Source organism: Dicentrarchus labrax, unplaced genomic scaffold, assembly GCF_905237075.1.
Source record: "Dicentrarchus labrax unplaced genomic scaffold, dlabrax2021, whole genome shotgun sequence".
Lineage (NCBI taxonomy): Eukaryota > Metazoa > Chordata > Actinopteri > Moronidae > Dicentrarchus > Dicentrarchus labrax.
Genome location: NW_026136709.1, coordinates 19832490 through 19856456, shown reverse-complemented (window position 1 = coordinate 19856456; position 23967 = coordinate 19832490). Strand labels below are relative to the sequence as shown.

Here is a 23967-nt window from a genome sequence, read left to right as displayed (position 1 = left end):
GAATGTCACACAGGAAGGAGACAACCACCCACCCACAGACACACACCTAATGTACAGAAACACAGAGTTTCACAAAGACAGAAGAGGGACAGATGGTGTAAAAGACAAGAACAAACAACAGTCATAATTTCAGTAAATACTATGTTTGCTGTTTAAACTGTGGTGTGATACACATTTACACTTATTTTTTATATTATTTTATGAAGCTAAAAGCAGAAATATATCTTTAGTTGCAATATTCTTAATATAATAAATCCTACAGGAAAATACAGTCAAAATACGTACATCAATACCCTTAATAAGTGAAACAATTATTACCATTTCTGAAACTGGTGTATAAGCTGTTAAGCTGAGTATTTTTGTGTCACAACACACAATATTTTTTTGCAGATATAAAAAATACAACCAAACCACTTATGTCAGTTCCTTTTCTGGAGCAATTTATAGCTCAGTGTAACTTTCTCTGTGTTAGGGTGTCTTCTTCCTCTGAATGCTAAGCACTGCCCTTCTTGATTCTGATTGGTCAACAACTGGTAAAGAGGACTTTCATTGGCCAGCAAAACAACATGAAGGAAATAGGATTTTAAGATGCATTAAAAAGACTTAAACAACTAGGAAGCAGGGAGAAATAGATCATGGATGTTAGACAGTAAAAGGTGCTGTATGGATGACCAATGGAGGCCCAGTATGTGCAGTATTCCCACAGTTGGGATGTAACTGTTGTTCTTGCAATGTGTGAATCGGAATATTTTGAAACAACCTGACATTTTTGCAGCTCTAATGCACATGTTCAAATTCAATACACTGTGCAAGCCTGGAATTGAATAGGATTACTTACTGCTTATCCATTTGGCATTGGGGTCATGAACCTTGAAGTCTTTTCTAAAGAGGTCTCCAACAGTCACCTTGCCCTTGAGAGCCAGGCGGTCATCCTCACCTGCAAAAGGAAGCAACCACAGCGTTAATATAAAGAAAACTCTGCAACTCCATGTGTATCAATTACAAGAAACCCTTGTAGGTTTTTCTTTCCATAACATGCTGGAGTGAGTAAAACAAATAAAACTGCTTTGTAAGCTAATGAAGGGCTTGACAATGATTCCTCTTTATATGAGAGGGAGGTCATAGAAAAATATATTAAACAGGACAAAAATAATGGCCATAATAAGGTCATGTTTGGAATAATGCTTCACGTCCTCACTACATCCTGTTCCTAGCATTTCTGTTTCAGATTTGACACATAACATAGCAACTATTATACTGTAGCTGGCTCATCTGGCAGCTGGCCAGTGTTAGTGTTATAGTTTGAGTGATTATATCATATCATATCTGTTAGAAGGATCGATATCCAGCCATAAAAAAGGGCAGATTTCGAGTTTATTTAGAGTATGTCGGTTACATCAATATCTGATAGTTAGGCATTAGTAAAATACTTTTACCTAAAGCTGTAATGGCACACAGTATATTTTCAGTGTGTGACATTTACAATAGATTCAAAACAAACAATTTAATAACTTTTGTATTGTTGTGTTCTGACAACACGAGAACAAATAACATCCTCTTCACACGTTTTGATTTCAGCCTGCATCTTAACAACTTTTTCCCGCAGGCTGCAACTGTTCACCTTTAATAGAATAAAGACTGCAACTGAGACAGAGGGAAAAAAACACGAAAAGCAGAGAATCGTCCCCCAGGCCTTTGATTAAGACTAGTGCGGCTTCTGATCATCAGGCCAGACATGCATATTTACAGCAGTTGCCTCCTGCAATTCATTTCAGCCTAATTTCATCCATCAATGCTCATCATCTCCTGGCTGCTACATAATATGACTCATTTCACCTCTGTATACGTGGAGGGAAGATAAAAAGAAAATGGCAATATGTCAGGACATGCTTTGTTTTGCAGGTTTCTTTTCATAATGCCTTGTTGTTGAAAGGATCTATACAGATAAAGTTGCCTTGAATCTAGCAAGAACATTCTCAGACTGAAGTTTCATCTTGGCAAGTTTTGGTTAAACGTTAACTCAAAAATGTCTTACTGGATTTAGTCTCCTGAACAGGGACAAGACAGTTGAAGGGCACATCTAGTTGCTATATCAAAGCTGTGACATTTTAGCTACAGGACTGTCTTTCTAATGTGTGAAGTTTAATCCCTCTGCTAAACCTGTCTGTGTCCATGCTGCAGCTATCAATTTATATGTGAGGTAATATTGTTTTTTTCACGTTTTTTATTTTATTCTACATACATATAACGGAGACAAGTGCAGAAGGTAAAGCAGGATAACAAAAGAAAAAAAAAAACCTTTATAGGTAGGTTTAGCTTTAGATTTCGAAAACTGAAAATAGATGTTTTTTCAAAACATTATACCTAGATCAATGCTACATGTAATAATTGTCTTTAATATGAAGCTAATTTGTCTGAGGTGCGTTTGAATTATGTGTATGGTATCTGAGCTTTTTTACTTTATATGTTTTTCTTACCCTCACCCAACTAATGGCCAGATTTTATGTATCTCTGGTATTACTACTGCAATCACTATTAATAATAATAACACCATTAATGTATTATTTCTGTCACAAAAAATGTTGCCAGAATTGCTTTGCAATAAGGTGAAACGAAAAAAGAACAGAAATGTAATAAGAAAACAGGACAAATAAGTTGAGAATAACATAATAATTACTAGAAGACATACAATATGAAAAATGGACTAGAAAGAGGTTCAAACATGCTCTACTCAAAGGGTTTGACAAAAAATAAAAAATAATAAAAAGGAAGTAGGAGGAAGGAAAAAATAAAGCACGTTTTTAGGGCTGAAAAGGGACAAGGATAAGTGTTTCTTTTGGAACTTTGCAGGGTTGAAAAACCTGGACATCAGCAAGGGAGAAAATGATGTGTCTCTGTAACCGTCTATTGAAACCCAGAATAATGAAAATGCTTTTAGGTGAGTTTGAATGTCCATAAGGTTGGATGACCCACTGTGCTGGTTCAGTGGTAGAGAAACCTCTGGAACATCAAAAGACCATACCAGTGTTTCGCAAGTCTTAGCTGGCAATGAAATATAATTGCATACATTTTACATCACAGCCAACAATTTTTAAAATCATACTGCACTATATGTTCTCAGGCAGGTGAAAGCTTTTTGCTACTTGCCAGGAAGCCAATGGTTTCACTTTATGTAAGTGAGGCATCCATTATAGGCAAGATCAAGTTGCAGAGACATGATATGGCTGTCTGGTAAAGTGGTTGAAAATGTGGCTTGTTTTAAAACCTTTTACATGATGCGTTCTTGTAAGCGGCTCTGATATCAGTGATTTAGAGTTTGCAACAGTATATAGCTGTAGAAAGAAAATAAAACCTGGAAGACTAGCAAAAAATAAGGGTTTTATGTGAATTTGAAAAGCTTCCTGCATTAAAAAGGATGATGTTTCACGACCAAATCTGAATTCTCAGGCGCTGAAGCTTCTTACAAGCACATAAATCATTGAAGTAGCATCAAAACAACTTGCTTACCAGGTTCATTATCATGCAGTCATACTAACGGTTTCCTACACAGATAAAAGCCAAACGCTCTTCAGTGTGATGGATTACCTACAGTATCTCACAACAAGTTGATCTGAACACCATGCTGACATTAGGTGGGGACAAAGGCTTTAAAAAAAGGCTGAAAAGATTAATTAATCAAGCTGCCACACTGCTACAGCCAACGTTGTGACGATGTACTTATGAGTAGTTGTTTTTTCAGATATATTCTAATGTTAGTATGCTAATATGCTCACAAAGTACAACTGAAGCTGCTTGGAATATCAAAGGTTTTATAGGTATTTCATCATAGATTAAAGCCTCACCAAAGTTACTATGATTCATCCTAAATTAAACATGAACGTCCATACATAATAGGCTTGGGCAGTATCTATATTTTTATACCTTCCTGACATTTCACCATGTTATACAGTATATGACGGAGTTTGTGCAAAAAACCCACAAAAACCATAAAAGCTGAGCTGCTGGGGATAGACGTCATTTGTAGCATGTATGACATTGTCCAGCCTACAATGCTGTGTGTCTAATATGCATATACCCCATTCACAGCAGCCATTTTGACCTGAAATAGTAGGATAATCACAGGTGTTACCAATTATATTAGATAGATAAAAGATAAAAGATTCTGTTCCATTAAGGTCAAACAGAGTCAGGGTATGTGCTGCTATTGTGCATGTTGGCTTACTGGGAAGACTAAATGGAATGGTGCCTTAATTGGTAAATGGTAAATGGACCTGTAGTTGTATAGCGCCTTTCTAGTTTTCCGACCACTCAAAGCGCTTTTAAACTACGTGCCACATTCACCTTTTCACACACATTCACTCAGTCCATCGAACTAACGCATACACATATTCACACACCGATGCACAGCATTGGGAGCAAATTCGGGGTTCGGCATCTTGCACAAGGATACATGTGGTGGGAGGAGCCGGGGATCGAACCAACAACCTTCCGATTAGTGGACGACCCCCTCTTCCTCTGAGCCACAGCCGCCCCTATTGGTGTCATTGGTATTACCCTACAGTTTCATGTCAAAATAGCTGCTGTGAAAAAGGTCAATTAGCTGAGTCTCGCAGGGTTTTAATACTTATGGCCCTCAGAATAAACAACATAAAGGAAACGCTTTCTACCATAGATTCTTGCTGAAGGAACTGTTGATACACTCTGGGAGAAACACTGCCTTGCAGAGCCGGAGCGTTTTATTCTGACTCTTTTCTAGCATTCACACCACTGGTTTAGCAGCTGACAAAACTCCAATTGCAGGCATTGTAAATCATGTCACGTGATGCCACTCAGCCAGTCAGATCTGTGCATTCCGATAAACATTGCGACTCGACTCAATGAGTTAGATACACACACAGGCGAGACGAGATGATAGACAGTCGGAGAAGTAAGTGAGTCAGAGAAAAGTAACTTCACATGGCATGCTCTAAAAAGAGGGAAGTAGACAGGCTGAGACAGAGCTTTTAATCCAGAATGGACATTCTCTTAGATGTTCAAACTCAAATCCAAACTGAGTGCAAGGAAAATAAACAATCTAAGAGCCAATATGATCAATCAACCAGAGAGAGGAGTGCCTCTATTATTAATCAAATTGAAAATAATACCTTCAGGATTTCTAAATACTATGGTATAACGTAATACCTTCATACCGCCCAAGCTATTGAAGATGAGTCATTTCACTGAAAACCAAAAATATGAACCTCATGGTGGGACTAGAGGAAAAGTCAAGGGATCATCAAATTCATTTGGATACACTGTGCATTAATATATTTAAAAAATGTCATAGCAATCCATCTAATAGTAGACTCACTTCAGTCTAAAAATGTTTATACATAGTATATTTATTATTCAAATATCACGATCTCTTGTGAGGTTGAACTTGTGACCTCTTGTGGGTGTCCCGATGCCAAGGTTGGTATACACTGGACTAATTGATCATCCACTAATCGTTTCAGCGCGAGGAGGAAGTTACAATTTGAGGCTAGGTAACAGTTGACTGTCTTTTATCTTTTTGCTCAGACAGAATACACTGGTTGGTGTTAGGACTGAAAATAGGAAAAGATGCTCCGCTTCTATGCATCTTTTTCCTTCTAAAAGAAGACAGTTGTAACTTTATACCATTTTCTATGTGATGGTGAAAATATAAATTCAGTTTGTGCAATGGGTGGGAAATATTTTTTCGAGTTCCTTTTTTACCAATCAACATGGTTTTAAATTGGAAGAACGCAACATGGACTTGCATCATTCTCCAAACGGGAGCGTGAGCTGTGTGCGAGCTGCATGTGGCATATTGTGCCTAACAGATGGACGGACTGATCCTCAGTTCCTCCCTGATTTCATCATGGGGGAGAAAAACACCTTTGTAGGCATCTGCTTGGTGCATCACTTGAGTTTTGAGTGTGATTATCAGAGTCACCAGACTGTGTATAGACTGCAGGGAAATGCAATAGCGCACATAAGTTGCAGCCTCCCATCAGATGGCGAGGTTTAGAAGGGATAAATACTGATTTTATAATCAGTTCTGAAAGCCAGATTTATGGATTGAACACAGAGGCAGTTAATGGAGAAATTTACTTAAGAGTTTACATTTAAAATTACATTTTTTTAATATAGCACAACCATTTAAGTATGTCTTTATCTCGTCCTCACAGAGTGCTGTGATCATAGGCAGAAACTTTGAATTAGTCTGACAAAAGCGACCTGTCAGCCCCAGCAGGGTCAGCTCACTTGAGCAGTTTATATGCTAATGTGGCACGACCTCTTTTCAATACAATGCTAAAGCAGAGGGAGTTCAGATCGAAAAAAAAGATAATTTGAGGGTCTCCATGTGAGTCAAATACAGTAAGTTGGCAGTGTTGACTACAAAAAAAAGATGTAATTCTATCATACAAAGGTTTTGTACGTATGGACTAATATCCTCAAGGTGGACTGAAGCACAATTCCAATTGAATGGTAATGTTTATGTGTGTCCAAATCAGGGTTATGAGTTGAGACTATGGTATGCCAGTATTGTGTTTGCAGCTTGTTTCCGCTCCCCACTAGTGGCCAGAAACATGTTTTCGCGAGTTCAACCTACTGTGGAGAAAGCCCAAATACTAGTTGTAGTAAACTGGGCTTCTGCTGCACCTTTCATGTCCAAGTTTCTGATGACTGTCTGACATGTGCACAGGTGTGTCCTCACCTCAAGTCATGTAGTAATTATTCAGTTATGGGACAGAATAATGTAAAAATGCTAAATTGAAAGTGAAGGTCTGACATTGGTAAAACAGAGGATGCATCTTCTGTTACTAATGATATGAAAAAATGTTCCAAACTCTGCAGATTGGTTGATGCAGCGGAGTGAGGTCATCCTCCAACTCCAGAGGTAACTCAGTTGGCAGGGTTATAGATACTATTGATTTTTTTTTTTTTAAATTTGGGGGACTTGCAGTGGGTAGTTTTTGAGCAGATTCCAGCATTTTTAGACTAAATATGTTTCAATTTTACTACTTAAGCACGTATAAAAATAAACAAATAAATATTTCCCCCCTTGGAATTTATGTGGTAATAGGGAGAAGAATTTGGACTTTTGTGTTGGGATTTTTCTTTTTTTTTTTTACAGAAAGCATAATTAAAACAGTTATATGAAATATGTACAATCCAAATGCTAAATATTTTATAAAAATTGGTTTATTTAGTAAATAGTGTAAATGTAAATGGTGCATTGGAGAACTCTTTGTTTCTGAAATCCTGGCTAGGACCCTGTACATCGGTTCAAAAATAAGAATATGATCAAAAAAGGCTATAAAAACATACTTGCAGATGTACAACAAAACGTTCAGTGCAACTGAAGAGCCGAATTCTTCATGAGAGTGATCTAACTTACTGTCGGCTTCATCCAATTATCTCTGTACTGCTTGCATTCAGCTGCGCCAAATGAATGCAACATGTGATCTTCCCACAATTTCAGTTAGTTGTCACTCTGTCAGTCAGCCTGACATCCTTCAGTCTGAGGAATACCCAGATGCCAATTGTGAACATCTGACCTAGTTGTATTGATGTAGAGAACAGAGCAACCTCTTAGTATTATGGAGCTATCAGTTCCAGCAGACACAGGTTGTCAGAGAAGGAAAAGGAGAAGGAGACTGAAGCTCTATGTGTGCGAGAGAGTGTGTGCGTGTGTGTGTGAGAACAAAGTGGTTGTCAGGAGCAGTTAGAGACTGGCTGGCTTGTCTTGCAGGGGAGCATCCATCAACAAACCCTCCTGACTGAGTGGAAACAACATGCTATCTCATAACTCCTACAGTTTGCTGCTGAGGCTGAGGTGCCTTTGTTCCCCAAATGTTTCTCCTTGATGTATAATTACAGCAAAATAAGTTGTTCTGAATGATTGCTGGATTCAGCATTTTAATTGGAAAATTCTCCCTAAAGCAGTTAAACAGTGTTACAAAAATCTCTCTTTTTTGTCTGTAATTAAGCCTTTAACGTGTTATTTTCTTAAGAGCAGTGGGGGAAAATCTGCTTGCTTTTAAGATTTATTAAAATCAATCTTGATTTGTCTTGATTCTGGTGCAATGCCTTGCCTTTACTCCTTCTTGTTTCAAGATCTAAAATATTCTTAAAACAAGTACATTTCTAAAACTGATTTTTTTCACTTAAAGTGAGGTCTTTAGGACTAAATTAGGACACAGGTTTTTTGTAGTGTAATTCGTGCCTTTGACTACTTTTAGCACATAAAGATAATCAGCAGTAAGTATGCCATTGTTATATCAGTTCCTGAGAATCAAAGCTTTTTTTGCCACATTCAGTATTTTCTTTGCAATCATACAGAGAGGAATTCATCTCAAGATGCAGAGATAGCAATTTCTCCACAGTTCGGAGCCTGAATAGACTGCATCGCCACACAGACAATAATGCATGCATCTTTGGAGATTGTCATCAGTAGTATGTGAAATATGATAGCCTTTTGAGTGGTTATTCATAATTTGAGTACCCTGTCAAGGCTAAACACAGCATTGTTGACAGGAAAAAAATTGGTTCCCTGCACATTTGTACACAGGCGTTAAGGCCTGGCTCACAGTCGGCATTCCAGTACGGTGCCAGTTCTTCCACACCAAACTGGGAAAAAACATTCTATTCTATATTCTCCATTCTATTTCCATTATTTTATTCAATTTCTTTATAGACCTGAGGGTCATAGTCATGTTGAAACTCTCTTTCCACAAAGCCACTCACTAAAGACCAAAGCCTAAACCAGCTAAACGGTCCCAGATAAACAATTCACAAAAGTATGTGGACAGTGGCGTCCTGGTTGAAGTAAAACTTAAATATTAAATGGAAAGTTCAGACAATTCACAAACTTTAAGTCTTCCAAGTCCACTAAAAAGAAGTAATAATCACCCGAAAAACTGAAAGTCTTTACTGTTTTGACTTTAAATATGTTGGCTATTTTGTGTGCTGGACATTCCAGATTAAAGATACATAAGGATTTAACTTGGCAAGTACAAAAAATATTTGACTCAGTAGAATCCAGGGATTCAATTAATAGTTCAACCCTGAATACGATAATCCTGAGAAGGAGTAAAATAAACTGTCTTTGCACTAACAAACCACATGCCCTTGAGGAATGATTTATGGAGCCGCATTATCATGAAGCTCATCTCAGTTGGTCAGGATATCTAATTAATCCCCACCAACTTTCAAAACTTCATCTGATGAGGCCAGAGCATATTTTAACATCCCAAAAGCCTTTGAAATACCAAACAAACGGCCTTTTTAAGGGGGCAGTCTGCTGGAGGCCTCACAGTTGCTGCTAGAACCCGGCAGCTTCTGTCGAGACTTGGAGCGAAACAGTGGTTCTGCTTGAGCACACAGAGTTGACGCAGGGAGGGGACGGATTAGGGCGAGTACAAGCTGGAGACACCACCTGCCCGGCCTCCGCTTTCTGCCTGACTCCCGCCGGCCCGCCTTGTTTGGAAGTGGCACATTAAACAGCTCCGGTTCATCTGAGTCCATAACAAACGCCCCGGGACAGGAACAGGTCACAGCCAGGATGTGACAAGGCGTTTTAGGCCTGGCTGCTTTGACACCTGCCGCTGCGCCTAGTTCTACGCCAGCGATATTTTTGCTCTGACACCTGTCTAGATCTCTAAGGATTAGTGAGAAATACATTGAATTTCTTTCATAATTGTTGACCCTGCTTTGCCACGATGCTCCCGTCATCCTCAGAAACATTACCTGCAATTGTCTGCGACAGAAAATCATAAACAAGGGCACCGTGATTACTGTCACTGTAACTGCATTATAGTGCACACACACTGGCAGTTCTATTGACTGATTTGGCTCTGGCAGCGCATAAAACCATATCAAGGAGCTTTATGAGCCTGAATATAAACAGATGGCCTATTGATTAAACTTTCATGTAAATCTCCAAACAGAAAACCCGAAGGTCACTTTGAAATCAAACTCAGATGCCTTAAAATAACTAAGGGAAATGTAGAAGTTCAAAATGTGTGTGTTGTGTGTGCGCTGGGAGAGGAAGGGCTAAGTGAAGGAGACAGATGGGGACTGCGTTCATGAAAAAAGCAATGTTGCGCAAGCTGACTTCAATGAGGTTTACTGACCTTCGCTAAATGTGGCCGTTACAGCAACAAGGAGTGCCCATGTGGAAGTTAACTGTGACATTACAGTGGGTGACACTGCAAATATTGCCTGAGAGCAGGGCCCACACGCACAAGGACAGAGGTACCGACAAACACACCGTATTCTTTGCATTGTTTGTAGTGAGATTGATTGCAAAACCTAATGGGCATGTCTCTGCATAATAATAGCCATGTAAACAGAGCGATGTGTGGTGTATGGTGTTGTGACCCCCCCTCCTCGTCCTGTGCCGTGTACCTGGTGTCAACAGGATGACGGAGGTGACGATCAGCGAGCAGATGACCAGAATGACAAGAAGGGCAATCGCTATTCCCTTCCAGTTCCTCTGCGGAGGGTTACTGCCCACCAGCTCCTGCAGAGAGAGAGACAGCGAGGAGGAGAAAAGACATGGTCAGAGACAGTAAAACGAGTATTATAGGAGCAAATCAGAGCAAAATTTACGAAGAAAGAATGAAGACAAAATTTTAACAATATATGGAATGTCAGAAAGAACCAAAAGAGAGTCATGTCTATGAGACTAAAGTGAGGAAAAAAAAAGATCCAGTGGTAGTATAAATGGCAAACTCATGAAAAGGAATGATGGGGGTGTCAGTCAAGGACGAACGTGAGTCAGAGTCGCAGCCTCTCGGCTCTCAAGGAGACATGCCAGCAGCAGCAGCAGCAGGAGGAGGAGGGGGAGAATTCTTAATGAGCCGAGCATCAGCGGCTATCACCCGCAAACGAATGTGACAGATAAAAATGGAGCCCACGACACGTTGGTGAATTGCATGCTTGACAACAGCTTGGCAACAGCAGAGAGAAGCTTTGGGAAAACGAGTCGGAGTTATGAGCAACCTTGAGGCAATTTTTTGTCCAACAAATGAACTTATTGCAGTTTAATATTGTGATAAGTGAAAACTGAATTTTAAAGAATGGATATGGCACTAGATAAAGTATCACTGCATGATATAAAATAGAAACAACAGGGGGATAGAAGCTTATGGCTTCTTGTGCATGCCCAAATCAAATAATGTGCAGGGGAAATGCATTTGATACATGGTGATGTTCAGCAGTTGGCTGGGTTCAGTGAAAAATTAAATGAGCACAAGATGTTTTACAATATATTACGGTAACAATTTAGGACAGTCTAGTCAGCAGCTTTGGATGACTCTGGATGTCCTCCAAACTTCCAGTTTAAAGCTAGATGTACTCCTTACTTTACAGCTATTAAACAGCAAAATATATGAAATATAAATTATAATATAAGTCTATCTAGCTCGCTTGCGTGGTCTACTTTTGTTTTTATATGGGGTTAGCAAAGAATTCTCCACCATGTCCTGAGGAAAATAAGTCTTTAGCTTCTAGATGTCCTTCTAGCTAGTTGCTAATTTTGCCCATGTGCCGTTAAGTGCTGGGCATGTAGCACAATTGCACTGGATCGATTGCTAATATAAAAAACTCTTTTGATTACTGTACATTTAAGAGTAATCACAAAGCGTATCACAAAGCAAACAGGCAACCACTACCGAGATGGTAAAGTCTGGGTACACCTCTATTAGATCTTATGATTGAGACACTTTGGTAAATCAAGAAAAAAAAAGTGTGACTTCTGAGACAAAGCATCCCTGAAAGTTTTCCACCTCGGGCCTGATTGATCTGGCTAGCACACACATAAACCAGCGCCAAAACCACAACCAAGAGAGACTCCCACAGAAAGGATCCAAAGCCCAAACAGTTAGTGGAGGATTAATAAGTTCTTAATTAGTTTATAGAGGATAAAAAGAGCGAGGCAGAGCATGTGCTTTGGGGACCTGTGGCTAGGGCATTAATGAATACACACTAAGGCTTTAATGACACTGAATGACTGAGCTATGAAACAAACCCTTTAGTGACCTCATTCCCACCTTAATTGAAAGGAGCCCAAGACATCATTAGCCTGCAGATAAGAGCAATCGGAGCTATTTACCGGACTGCCCATTATCCACATTCATTAAAATGGGAATCAGTTAGTTAGCTGTATGGCCATATTGCAGAGCTGTGACAGCCACAAGCCACAGCACCTTGGGAAGAGACAAAAAGTATATGTGATGTGTAATATTCAGTTTGTGAGCTAAGGAGCGCAGATGACTGATTTGCGTTGTCAATTTGGAAGATCTGCTGCTTCCAGAAGTAATTTTACCACTGTAAGTTTCAAGGAAAAATGTATTTGTGTTAAAGCCATCAGTTTTAATTATAACAACTTTATTTCAGAGATTTAATTGTGTTTTTCTATCAGTTTGGTACGGGAATGATTCTAAATATTACAATGCCAACTGCTTCTCCAGACAGATAGCCAATTAGAGGTGAAAATCTGAGTCATAGAACATTTTGAATGTGTTTTAAAGGAAATACCTTTCCACTTCTTTCTTTCAGTTTTTATGCACACATACTTCTTTTTAAAGGTATACTTCTAGTTCAAAAACACTGGATGCCCAAACTCCATAGGGGATAGCATAACATTTACTTCAGAGAACCATCAGCAGATAAAGATTAATCAGCAACAAAAAGAGCTTTATAGCTAAGACTCAACAATAATTTAAGGGTCCAAATTCAAACAGGAAAAGCTACAGTAAGTCTCTAAGTCTCTCTAACAGTGACTGGAGCCAATTATTGCAAAATTAATGGTTCTATGAACATAAACAACAAACATGCCCACTCAGCTGTTTCTCTTGAGCGAGGATCATTTTAGAGATCAACTGATAAAACACAATATTGTGGGTGATGAGCTAACAGTCAACAATGTGAATTATTTTCTCTAATTCTGTGCAGAGCCAACTCTCTGGAACAATCTTATTTTTTTCCTGCAGAACTGAAAATCCTACTGAGGGTTTTATAAGGGAGTGGCATGGAGCCCACTGCTGACTGTTGTGGTTGATAGTGTGAGTGGGATTTACAGTATGGAAAATGGTCACAAAATTGGAGAAAAACTACTCTATAGAGAGCAGCTACTTACATGCAATAATGCGATGTAAAGCGAGCATGACAGAGTGCTCAACGTGTTTAATGCACAATAAAAGAGAAGACAGAAATCCTCATGCAACGCTGAGCAATGACTGTTTATTGGGTTCAATGCCAATAGCTCTGCATTGTACGTATACGCAATCTAAAGCTGGGCATGATTCCATCACAGCTTCTTAAATTTAACAATCTTATCTGTGTGTGTGTGAGTGTGTGTGTATATTCAGAAATGCATCAGAAATGCAGACTCTAGGGCAACCTAAACTAAAGCAGATCTCTTGCTGGATGGGCTTCAGCATGACGCATGCTGTGTAGCAAAAGCGATTTTCTAAAGGTAAAGGGCTCATCTAAGTGTCTGTGCAATTTTGTTCCATTATCTATACAGAAACTGATGCAGCTACTCAGTGAAGCATCAAAATCTCACAGTGTATCTTAGACCAACAACTCCCCTCAGGTGAAAATTTACCCAAACTTTCTTACCGTGGTGGAAGGAAAACCTCATTGAAAATTAGTGACCTTTCTACAAGACAGACAACAGACAAGGCACTTTGCGCTCTCAGATTTACCACCGTCTAGCAGAGGTAAGATAAGGGTTTAGTGGTGTGTCCAGTGACAGTAAATGCTCAGCTCTGGTACTGTAGAACAAGCCAACATAAACACACTCATACACACACTGTACAAGTGCTGCAAGTCTGTAGCACCTGAAATTGCTTCTCTTATTTTCCCTCCACATTCTGCTACAGTAACATCCGGCGTGCTGGAAGATCTATTGCACTGTTTCAATGACTAAAGAGTCAATGTCAAACAGTATTTCCATATAGATCAGCATCTCTGTGGGAACATATTGACATTGGAAACCATCCAAAAAAATAAAAATCCTCTGGAGCTCCCTCTCACAGAGTGAATGAACAGCATTCTCGTGAGGATCCATACATTGCTGGGGTTGAAGCACCCTAATAATTGGATCCCGAACGATTCATCCAAAAAGAGCAAGGACAGAAACCTCACCAAGAAAATTACGTCACTTCTTTCCTATTCCTGGGCTTTGTGGGAATAATGGTAACCACTTATTCAATCTGGGTAAGGGTGCAGACACAGGCCAAAGAACCTTGCCTAACCTTGCTGATCATGCCTCTCTGATCTGTAATTATAATAATGATTGGACTAATTAGCTAGACCTTATGTGCTGAAGTAACAGGGTGATTACAAGTGACCATGGCAGAAGAGAGATGAGGTATAAAGTGAGCAGTGAGGAGACACACATCAGAGCTTGCAGGAACAGTAAATAAATAACATGTTGGGAGGCTGCTGGAAAATCCACTGACAGGAGAGCCTGAAGCATGACCAAAACATGACAGAGAGAGAAAAAAGTATGGGACACTAAAGACGTATCCAGGTCCAAACTCGAATAAAAACAAGAGCATGGTGTTTTCTTGTCTGCAGTAACTGTCATGTTTAAATCTGCAGAGCCCGCACAGGAATCATCAGTGTTGATTCTTCCTCGAGAGGGTAAAACACTGTGAAAAAGTCTCTCAAAGTCAACAACTACCAAAGTTAATCTAACACTTTGCAAGAGTTTTGAGTATACAGGGATATTTAATCTCCTTGAATGGGCAAGCAACAGTTCACCTTTGTCACAAAAAACACATGCATTTGTTGGACCCTAAAAGCGTTGGGTGCTAGGTTCAGAAGCAACAGATGGTGCCTATTTGGAGTCCTGATCCCTTAGGACCACTTATCGGGTATAGAGCTGAGAAATTACTGGTAATTTGTTATTTCCTTTGATCAGCACCATCACAAAAGTAGCCTTCCATTATCTAAGGTTCATTTTGAAAATGTCATGTTTTCAATCCTTGTGAGATTTGGAAACACTTGTTCTGCACGATGTTACTGCAACATAAAAGCCATTCAGTAGCTTAAGCTCATTCAAAATGCAGCCGCCCACATGTTGACTTGATAGCAAGGGAGTAGATGCTGTCCATAATAAAGAAAGTAACACAAAGGAATTGCTGTCCCTTGTTCCATTCTTTAGTGGGGTTTTTTTGAGAATGTTAACAGTATATTATAACGTAAAAAAAAGTAGTGGCGACCTGTGAATTTTCCCCCTCTAAAATTGGCATTGTATTGGTCTCAAAAATGCCTGTGAGGGAAAGCCCAGGGCAAAATAACTCTATAAAGCACTTGCTTCACCACTCACAGCTGCTTGTTATTAAGTTTATTCCTGTGAGGACATATTCATATCTGAGGGCATCTCAGATGACCATATGAACAGTTTTTACTATTTTTTCCCATCATCGGCACCATGGTGGCTGGACAGTCAGAAGACACAGTTTTGCAAAAATGCAATCATATCACTGGTTCTCACATCTCCACTGCCTACCTGTTCATTAAGGCTCTTGATCTATAAAACTCTGGCCCCAGGTTATATATCCGAAGTGCTTCCATTTTATCAACTAGAATAATTTATTTTATCAAGACTTCCATGTGCTTCAGATATGCAAAGCTCATGCCAAATATGGCAATAGATAATTCCTCACCTAAAGCATGGAGCAGCCAACCTGCTAATTTGAGGATTTATTCAACACTTTAGAAATAACTTAATAATTATCTGTGGGTTGTCTGTCTGTATCTATGCTTTAACCTCACTCAGTAAAGTACTTTAAGTTACTTTTTTTAAAACTGTGTGTCACAAATAAAAGGTAACTTTATAATGTCTTCAATCTAAATGAATCGACATGATGGCAAAGAAAAAAAAAATACAATTAAGTTTTAAGGGAAAATTGAACAGAAAAAGTAACCATTTTGAGGAGGAACAAGCTATGAGAGTGGCTGTATAGCGTGAGTAACTGCTCCATTTCCGCGAGCTTTATGGGATGCTAAACTGGAAATGAACATTTCCATTGCTGCTTTAATAGCTCAAACTAAAATGTCTTGTGTGTGTGTAGGCTACATGCGTTCTCCCTGAGGATGAAACGATAATGCCTTTCGGCTCCAGCATTAGTGGTGGTACAGGTCATTAATTCTGATTCTCAATGAATACGTTAAAGCTACAGCATGCAGCGCATCTGTTATCTAAGGGCCTGTGTGTGCAATTGTACGTGTGCATGTCTGCATATAATATATACGATATTTCAATCGGTTTAATTATACAATAAAGAAATGTAATAGTGTTACCAAAAATACCACATCATTAGGCATGCACTATAATGCACTGGCAGCAATGTAGGGGGAAAGGAGCTGTTTGGGACCTATAGAAAGCCTGAAAAGATCATGCACAGAGGGAATGACAACAAACTGCAGCAAAGAACATTGTATTTTTCTGTTAAAATCAAACAGACTATACAGCAACAGAATGTAATGAGCCAGCCAGCTTTTAATCTGTGCATTTGCCCAGAGAGACCTAGACAAGCAGCCAGGGGATTGCTCACTGACACTTTGACAGACACAAGATGGCACATGCTGTTAACGGAAACCAGTTGCCAACTAAGTGGATCAAACCTGCAACCTCGGGTCGCATATAGACTCTCCAACAACAGATGCAAATGGTAAAATAATTAGAGCGACGTCTCTCAGCACGACAGGTCTGATGTTGTCAGACATAGCGAGTAGCAACAGAAGTTAATAAGAACAACTGCTGGTACACATTTATCACAAAGCATTTAGTTAACACTTTTATCCCTAAAGACTTCAAATGGGGAATCAGCTAGAAGCTCAATGGTTTGACATTGAGGAGGAGCATGACTAAAAAGACTACAAAGTGCAAGAACATCTGAGAGAATAAGTAAAAACCAATGCAACGCTTCAGTTCAAAATAAATAAATCATTTGGCTAAATGAAGATTAAAATTAAGCTACAGTACCCTCCCTTTTAGCATGAAAAATATATAATATTCGTAATAATATATTATAAATGCTTCATTGTCTTCACTGTTTCATGTTCGGACTACATAATTATATACATACATTTTATAATGCATATAATGCATTGACCTCCCTTCCACACTGTAATAAACTTCTCCATAAGAAGAAACAGTAAAGGTGTCATTTCAGCCCATTTTTACAGAGCAGAGATGTGATTCTAATCCTCAAATAGAGGGATTAGGAATCTCTGCTTCTTTTATCCTCCTCAAACGGACTTCATTTTTGCAAAAATATGAGCAGATTAATCTCAAAATCCAAATCCTCTCCTATTGTTTAAGTGGTTTTAAGTACAGATGGATTTTCTCTTACGCCCTTCTCTGTGAGACTTTTTATTCTTTGAATAAAATATTCCAAAATCCCACAGTGCCTCTTCCAGCTCTGTGCTTCACAGGTCAAAGAACATCAGCGCTGTATGATTGCATCCAAACCCATTTGGACAATCTTGTTGTTGTCATAGAACAGGGGCGCAGTAGGGCTGTACATAAACAAGTTGTCTTGTTTGCTACTCACGACAGGAGAACTAATTTCCAACTGGCCGGTGTGTCTCTGTGTGTGCGCGTTGTTCTTGAGCTTCTTCCGCCTGGTTTGTTTGATTTGCGAGTGAATCTCTTCCAGTCCATTAGAGAGATGCTGGGAGGGCACCACCGCCAGCTGACCTCCCTCTGCAGAGTTTGCACTAAATCACATCTCTGTGAAATACCATATAATACCCGCAGCCAGAGGATGAGTCAGTGCGTATGGCGCACAGCTGTTTTTTACTGTGGAAATAAACCTATAGCAATGTTTCTTAGGATACAGAGCACACATGATTTGCATGTGATAAACGGTCCTCCTGAAGTGGAATTGGATTTACCACAACTAACAAACCGCAGAGCTCATCGCCAATCCCATAACTAAAAATATGTGCCATGTGCAGTTAGGCAGTTATATACAAAACGGCCATTTAAATGCAAGTGCACATTCTATAGAGGGTGTTAATCTTGTCTACTCTGTCTCCCTCTTCACTATAGAGTGAGAAAGATTAGAGATTTTATTGGTGAGCGTCCTATAGCTAACTCTCAGCCTGGTATACATGCATTATGATATGGCTAAACCAGTCACACACACACGGGGGAAAATAATTTCCTGCTTCTCTGTCATGTATAATGCATGAAGGCAAATGTTTTTTTTCCCCCTATTTTGTCAGTCTCAACTCAAAGGTCTTCGTTAGAAAACAAAGACCAATACAGAATACAGAGTTTCTCCTCGTTTCATCACTTTTCTTTTTGGCAGTGTGTGTCTACACATCTGTCAAGGGAGGCTAAATGTATCCATAAATGTTACTGTGGCTCTGCTGAATCAAAGATTCACTTTCTGCTGTTCTTATGTTCAATATTTAGGTTCATTTTACAGTTTATCAGTTGTCATGCACTGTTATTGTTATGCATTGAATAAAATATGAAATATCCATAAAATATGTCACTTAGTCAGGGGTCGTCTGTTTACTTAATGATAGAAAAGGGTTAAGAAAAAATGATTGGAACCACTGGCTTAGACATGCAGACAGAAAATGATGAACTGTGTGGCCATCCCTCTGAGTGCAACTGTTGCTTTAATGAAAGATGTCTATAAAGGTAGCACTGGGAAATGTTCCAGCGTATCATTAGACAACTATCTGGAGCCATACGCTTGTGTGCAAATGTGTGATGTGCTGACTCCATGAAGCACTAGTGAGTGCCAGGCCTCTGACTTAAATTGGATCTGTATGGATTGTTAGTGTTTGTGTTGTTAGTCTCACTTTCAGTCACTTTACATAGCAAATTTTAATTGTTAAATTACAGTAAATGTGTGTTAAAAAAAGTAAACTATAGGCAATTATTTGTACATGTTCATGTCTGCAGAATTAATTTAACTCCTTCAGAAGTCTGCCTGTCAGATCAGCTCATTATTCTTTTCTCTGTTTGGTTTGGTAATCTTCTACGAGTCACATATTTTATTAATTCTTATTGACGCAGAGCCTACACACAATTTAATGCTCTGTATCAAATTAGTAGGTAATTCTGTCACCTTTGGCTAAGCTGTTCAAAGAGTGTCTTGTTGGTATCTAATCAGTTGAGTAGGTGCTCAAGTAACAAAGAACCAAATCTGAAAAATAACTATAATAACTTGCAAACAGCTCATGACTTGCAAAAAGTGTCTTCATTTAATATATGTGTTTTCGGCACAGGTGGTTTTATACAATGGATGAAAGCACAGCCTGCTTATATACACACCACAAGATGGTTGAGTCTTATCAATTATCTAATGGGAACTAGAGACATGAATGACCAGCAGAATATCACAGACAAAGAAATATGTAAATGAAGTGGTCCCAGTGGTCAAAGGAGATACCAACTAATTGCAACTTTCCTTTTTCAATTCTGGCTGGGATTAGTTTGTTGTATGTCACCCCCTTTCTCTATGTACCCACGATTCCTGTCTGTATCTTCCGTGGGAAGGCGGCATGCCAAAATTAAAAAGTTAAGTTAAAACCCAACAATAAAAACTACCACACAAATAATAATACAACATCATCATCATACCTAAACAACAGAATAGGTTGTCTGAATAGTGATAGTAGTGCCTTTCAAAAGTCATCTGACCATTACAAAAATTGATTTCATATGGACACTTTCTTATCTACCAATCCTCAGGGAGCAGTTAAGTGAAGGCAACTGAAAACTACCATTGGAACATAAAAAAAGATTTGCTCTCTAATGATCTGTAATCTGTAATCCAAAAGTTTCAGTCTATAAACACAACAGTCCCTGCCTTGATCTCCATCAGGGGGCTTTTCAAAATGGCACCGTTTTCCCGTTTGGGGAAAAACTAGCGAGCTGTGCTGAACTGATAATTATAGATTCAGAAATTTGGATGGATAAAGGCTATTTGCAGACTTTGTAAAGTAACATTAGCTTGTCACTCAAGTGGGGCACCACAAATGAACATAATGCTAATTCAACAACAGATTTTGCCACGTGGTTTGCATTTGAGATTTGCATTTTTTAGAAAAGAAATGAAAGCTCTAGTTCCGATTATAACAAACTGTGCACCCAACCATCCACCCCAACCTCCTTATGCCTTTGCTTCTGAGGTGGTCATTGTCTCAAGAATTTTTTTCCCTTTCTTCTGAATACAGTCAAAATTTACAAGCAAAGTAACCAGTTAAGTCACAATTTCATGTTATATAGTTATGTTGTATGCTTCTCTCTGTCACTTGTCTTTCTGTTTAAGAGAAAGCAACACTCCAGTCAGAGGTCTTGTACTCATAATAACTGGTACCAAAAGATCAGTTAACACTCAGGCTTACTTGACAAGGTCAAACAGCCTGTAAAGTGTTTTGCATTGGAAATGTTCCAGCAACTAACTAACTAGAACGTCATCTGAGCCGTTGTGGAGGAGGGGAGTTGAGGAGAATACAGAAAACCAGAGAGAAGGAAGCAGAGAGAAAGCCAGGCAGGAAGATTTCACTGCAGCCCACACCCAGAGCGATTGGTATTCACTGCGGCCAGGCGGCAGTGCCAGTGAGTGCTGCATCTCTCAGGAACATTAAGAATTGAAAAGTATCTTTCCTACTGTTCTTATCTATCAGCCTTCATTCCATAACGCACACTTGTCGTGCCACTCCGGCAAAATAAATTGCCGTCATGGAAACAATATGCACCAGCAGACGCGCTCGCTTCCTGGAAATGAAATGCCCCACAACCCACTGCTTCCAGGCGCAGGGGTCTAATAAAAAGAGGCTGCTGCTCCTGTTGATGTTTACCCAGGCTAATGTATTCTGGCCTGCTGTTATTTTATCGCTTTCTCTGAAAAAATATGAACATTCATGTAGAAAGAATAGACTTCCAGCCTCTTATCATTGGAATAATGTTTGGCTGAAGTGCTCTTGCAGTGAAAAATGTCTAATAGTTAAGAGCGGTCTTTTCTTTTTCTAAATATTTTTTTCTTTTTTTAAATCACCTGGTTTAACCTCTCTCCTTCAACGGGGAAAAAAATCAACTGCTTGGGGCAGCCATTTCACTTGCACACATAGTCACTGTTGCTCCGTGTGAGATAGAAGAAGCAGGATATTGATGGGTACTTTTATGTATTATAAACACTACAGCACCCCAGTGACTGCCCAGTGCATGTTCAACTACACTCTAGTTAAAAGGCCCAGAGAACTCAAGAAAAAAAACTAATCGGAATAATATATCAAAATCTGTGATGAATTCCCCGGGTACGCCAGTGTGAGCATGGGGCATTTCCATCCATTCCATCTACTTTGTTTGTGTGGCCTCTTGTTACGTTTCCATGGCAACCCTGTCAAAAGCGCAAAAAATAATTCACCGCTTACCCTCTTTCTGGCCACCTGTTGTTACCGCTGCAACCCAATTGCTCATGCTATTCCGCCGAAAATGGGAGAGCGTGCTTTGCATGTAAGAGTGGCCACTGAATGATTTAGCAGGTTTGTAAGTACTATATTTATTCAATAATTGGCTGTTAGGGCTTTTTTGTGCTCGACATTCCCTTCAACATATGGCTGCATATTACATGAGCCCTTATTCAGTATAGTGCTGGCTTGAAGTATGTGTGTACTGCATGTGTGACTGAAATAAACTCCACCTGAAGAAAATGCTATATGGTTCCTCATTATTGCTTACTTGTTGTAAATGCTTTTCACTGAGCTTATTCTCTCCTTTGTACTGAGACGTTAATATGCTCCTGCAAATTAGTTTTTTTGTTGTTGTTTAAAACTATACATATGCTCTTGAATCACTAATTGCCTAGCAACTGCATCTTCTGCCGTAATGGTCCAGTGAACAATTAGCAGCATGAAAATAGAAAAATAGCAATACAAGATCAGTTCAGTTCTTTATAAAAGAGACATAATACACTCACAAACAATATCAACTGTTCATAGCCACTGTTTATAGCCATCTTCTGTGAATTTCAGACTTGTTGTGATATCTACATAACTAGTTTCAGGGCTCTCAGTTGATAGATAATGGGTCATTACAACCGACCTACAGGATAGATGTAGATCATATATCACTGTGTATTTACTAGAACTACTTTTTACCAAATTAATAGTCCTATACACAAAACTTTAGCAGAAAACCATAACTAACCGCTTGGCTACATATTGGGCAAAAGAGAAAATATTTTTGGGTAATTTGGGTGAACCAACCCTTGCTGGGTTCAGTGAAGTTGATTACTTCACTGAGAATTTGGACGTGTGTTGCCTGCAGTTGCAACACCTTAATGGCAACTCCTTTATGTTTCATTACTTCCTGCAGTATTCAAAACTCATCCACAGAAAAAAAGCTCAAAACCATATCTTCTCCGTTCTGCCATTTTAGAGACAAATTGTGACTAATACATTGCAAAAATTACTGAAAATTACAGTGAGGATCAGTGGGCTGGCATTCAAAATTGTTTGTGTTGTTTTTGCAAATTTCTACTTTTAAAGCCACAACTTGTATGTTCAGGTAAAATGCACATTATCAACCTGAACTTTCAGAGATATTAGTGATGTTTTTAGGCATTTGCTCTAGGCATAGTCATTGACTGCCCAGGTTGTTTGTATCAACTAAAATAGTCAGCAACAAGGGGGAAATGGTGGATGGTGGAGGAGGGCAGTAAGAAAGGCAGGATCTGTCTGCTGCCTCAGTGCCTGTGGAGGTTATATAGATGCCGGTTCCCTCAGTCTCAGGATACATGCTGTTTTAAGGTAGACAGCTCATCAAGTTTTCGGGGCACGAACTTGACCACTTGAGGCGGAGAAGAGCAAGACTACAGATACACTTACTTCTGCCACAAGGCGAAAAGTTGAGTAGTGTAATTTTAAATCTGTACAAGTCTGTCTTTGTTTGCCACATACGAAATTCTTCTCAAGCTTCTTATCCTTATAAGCCTTGTTTGATCTTACTGGAACATTACACAAATAACAAAAAGGCTTTTTTTAACTGGAAAGATATCCCCGTTGTGAGTACGAAACACTCACCCCCTGTAGACTTGAATGGCCGCTGTACAAGTTTGTAGTTTTAGTCAATGAAGATCATGAATGAGCAGGGTTGAGCAATTAACATTTAGTTGCTTGTGTTTTGGGTGTCTAATCACAACTAAAAAATTGCTGCCTTTAATCCTCAGACTGGCTTCAAGAAACCAGGTGAAGACAGTGAATTAAAAATGACCTTTTCAACTTCAAGAACTACAGCAAAGAAAGTGAGAGGCAAGGCACTTAACCCCTAATAGTTCCCGCTGACTGCTCAGTGTAGTACATCTTCAGTGTGTAGAACTGTACTGGGCAGCTCCCAGGTGTAAAATGTGTGCTACTGTGTGAATGTGAATCACAGCCTGGTTAAAGAGCAGCAGTACTACTGTCAATGTCTGTCTTCTGTGGTTAACTGAAGATTAAAAAATTGAGTAAGAAACCACTAGCTACATTAAATCTAGAAACAAGAACACATACTTAATACGTTTGGACTACCCAATGTACCAATTGAAATAGCTACAAAAGTCCCTCTCCAGTTATGTCCTTGCTCTACTATTTCTCTGCTTGTGTGCTTTTGTATGTTTTCTTTTATGCCATTAATTTGCCTGGTACTGCAGAAGATAATTAGCCTGTATGGCTTAATCTGGCATATTTACATATTTACATGATGGTCTCAAGGGCTTGTGTTAATGAATGTACATTGTCCCTCAAACAAATAACCTTCAAACACTGAAAAGCAGAAGTTATTCCTCCTACCCCCATGTTTCTTGTATAGAACTACAATATGTTTAAGAAATAGCCAGGTTTTGACAATACAAGGTTGATGGGACCTTCTGTGAAAGAAGACAAGGTTGGCACAAGTCTCTATGTACTCATTTATGTTAATCAACCTAT

The 23967-nt window shown here is 39.1% G+C and overlaps 1 protein-coding gene across 6 annotated transcripts in view; it reads right to left on the bottom strand.

The window, feature by feature from the left end:
- The window catches only part of dpp6a (dipeptidyl-peptidase 6a), a 186377-nt gene that overhangs the window by 40815 nt on the left and 121595 nt on the right, over positions 1-23967 (bottom strand). For all 6 annotated transcript variants that reach the window (XM_051411301.1, XM_051411303.1, XM_051411304.1 and 3 more), the window contains 2 exons: positions 10417-10531; positions 839-937 (listed from right to left, as the gene is read on the bottom strand). In XM_051411301.1, the coding sequence (XP_051267261.1) occupies positions 839-937; positions 10417-10531 (214 nt within the window). The remainder of the gene's footprint in view (positions 1-838; positions 938-10416; positions 10532-23967) is intronic.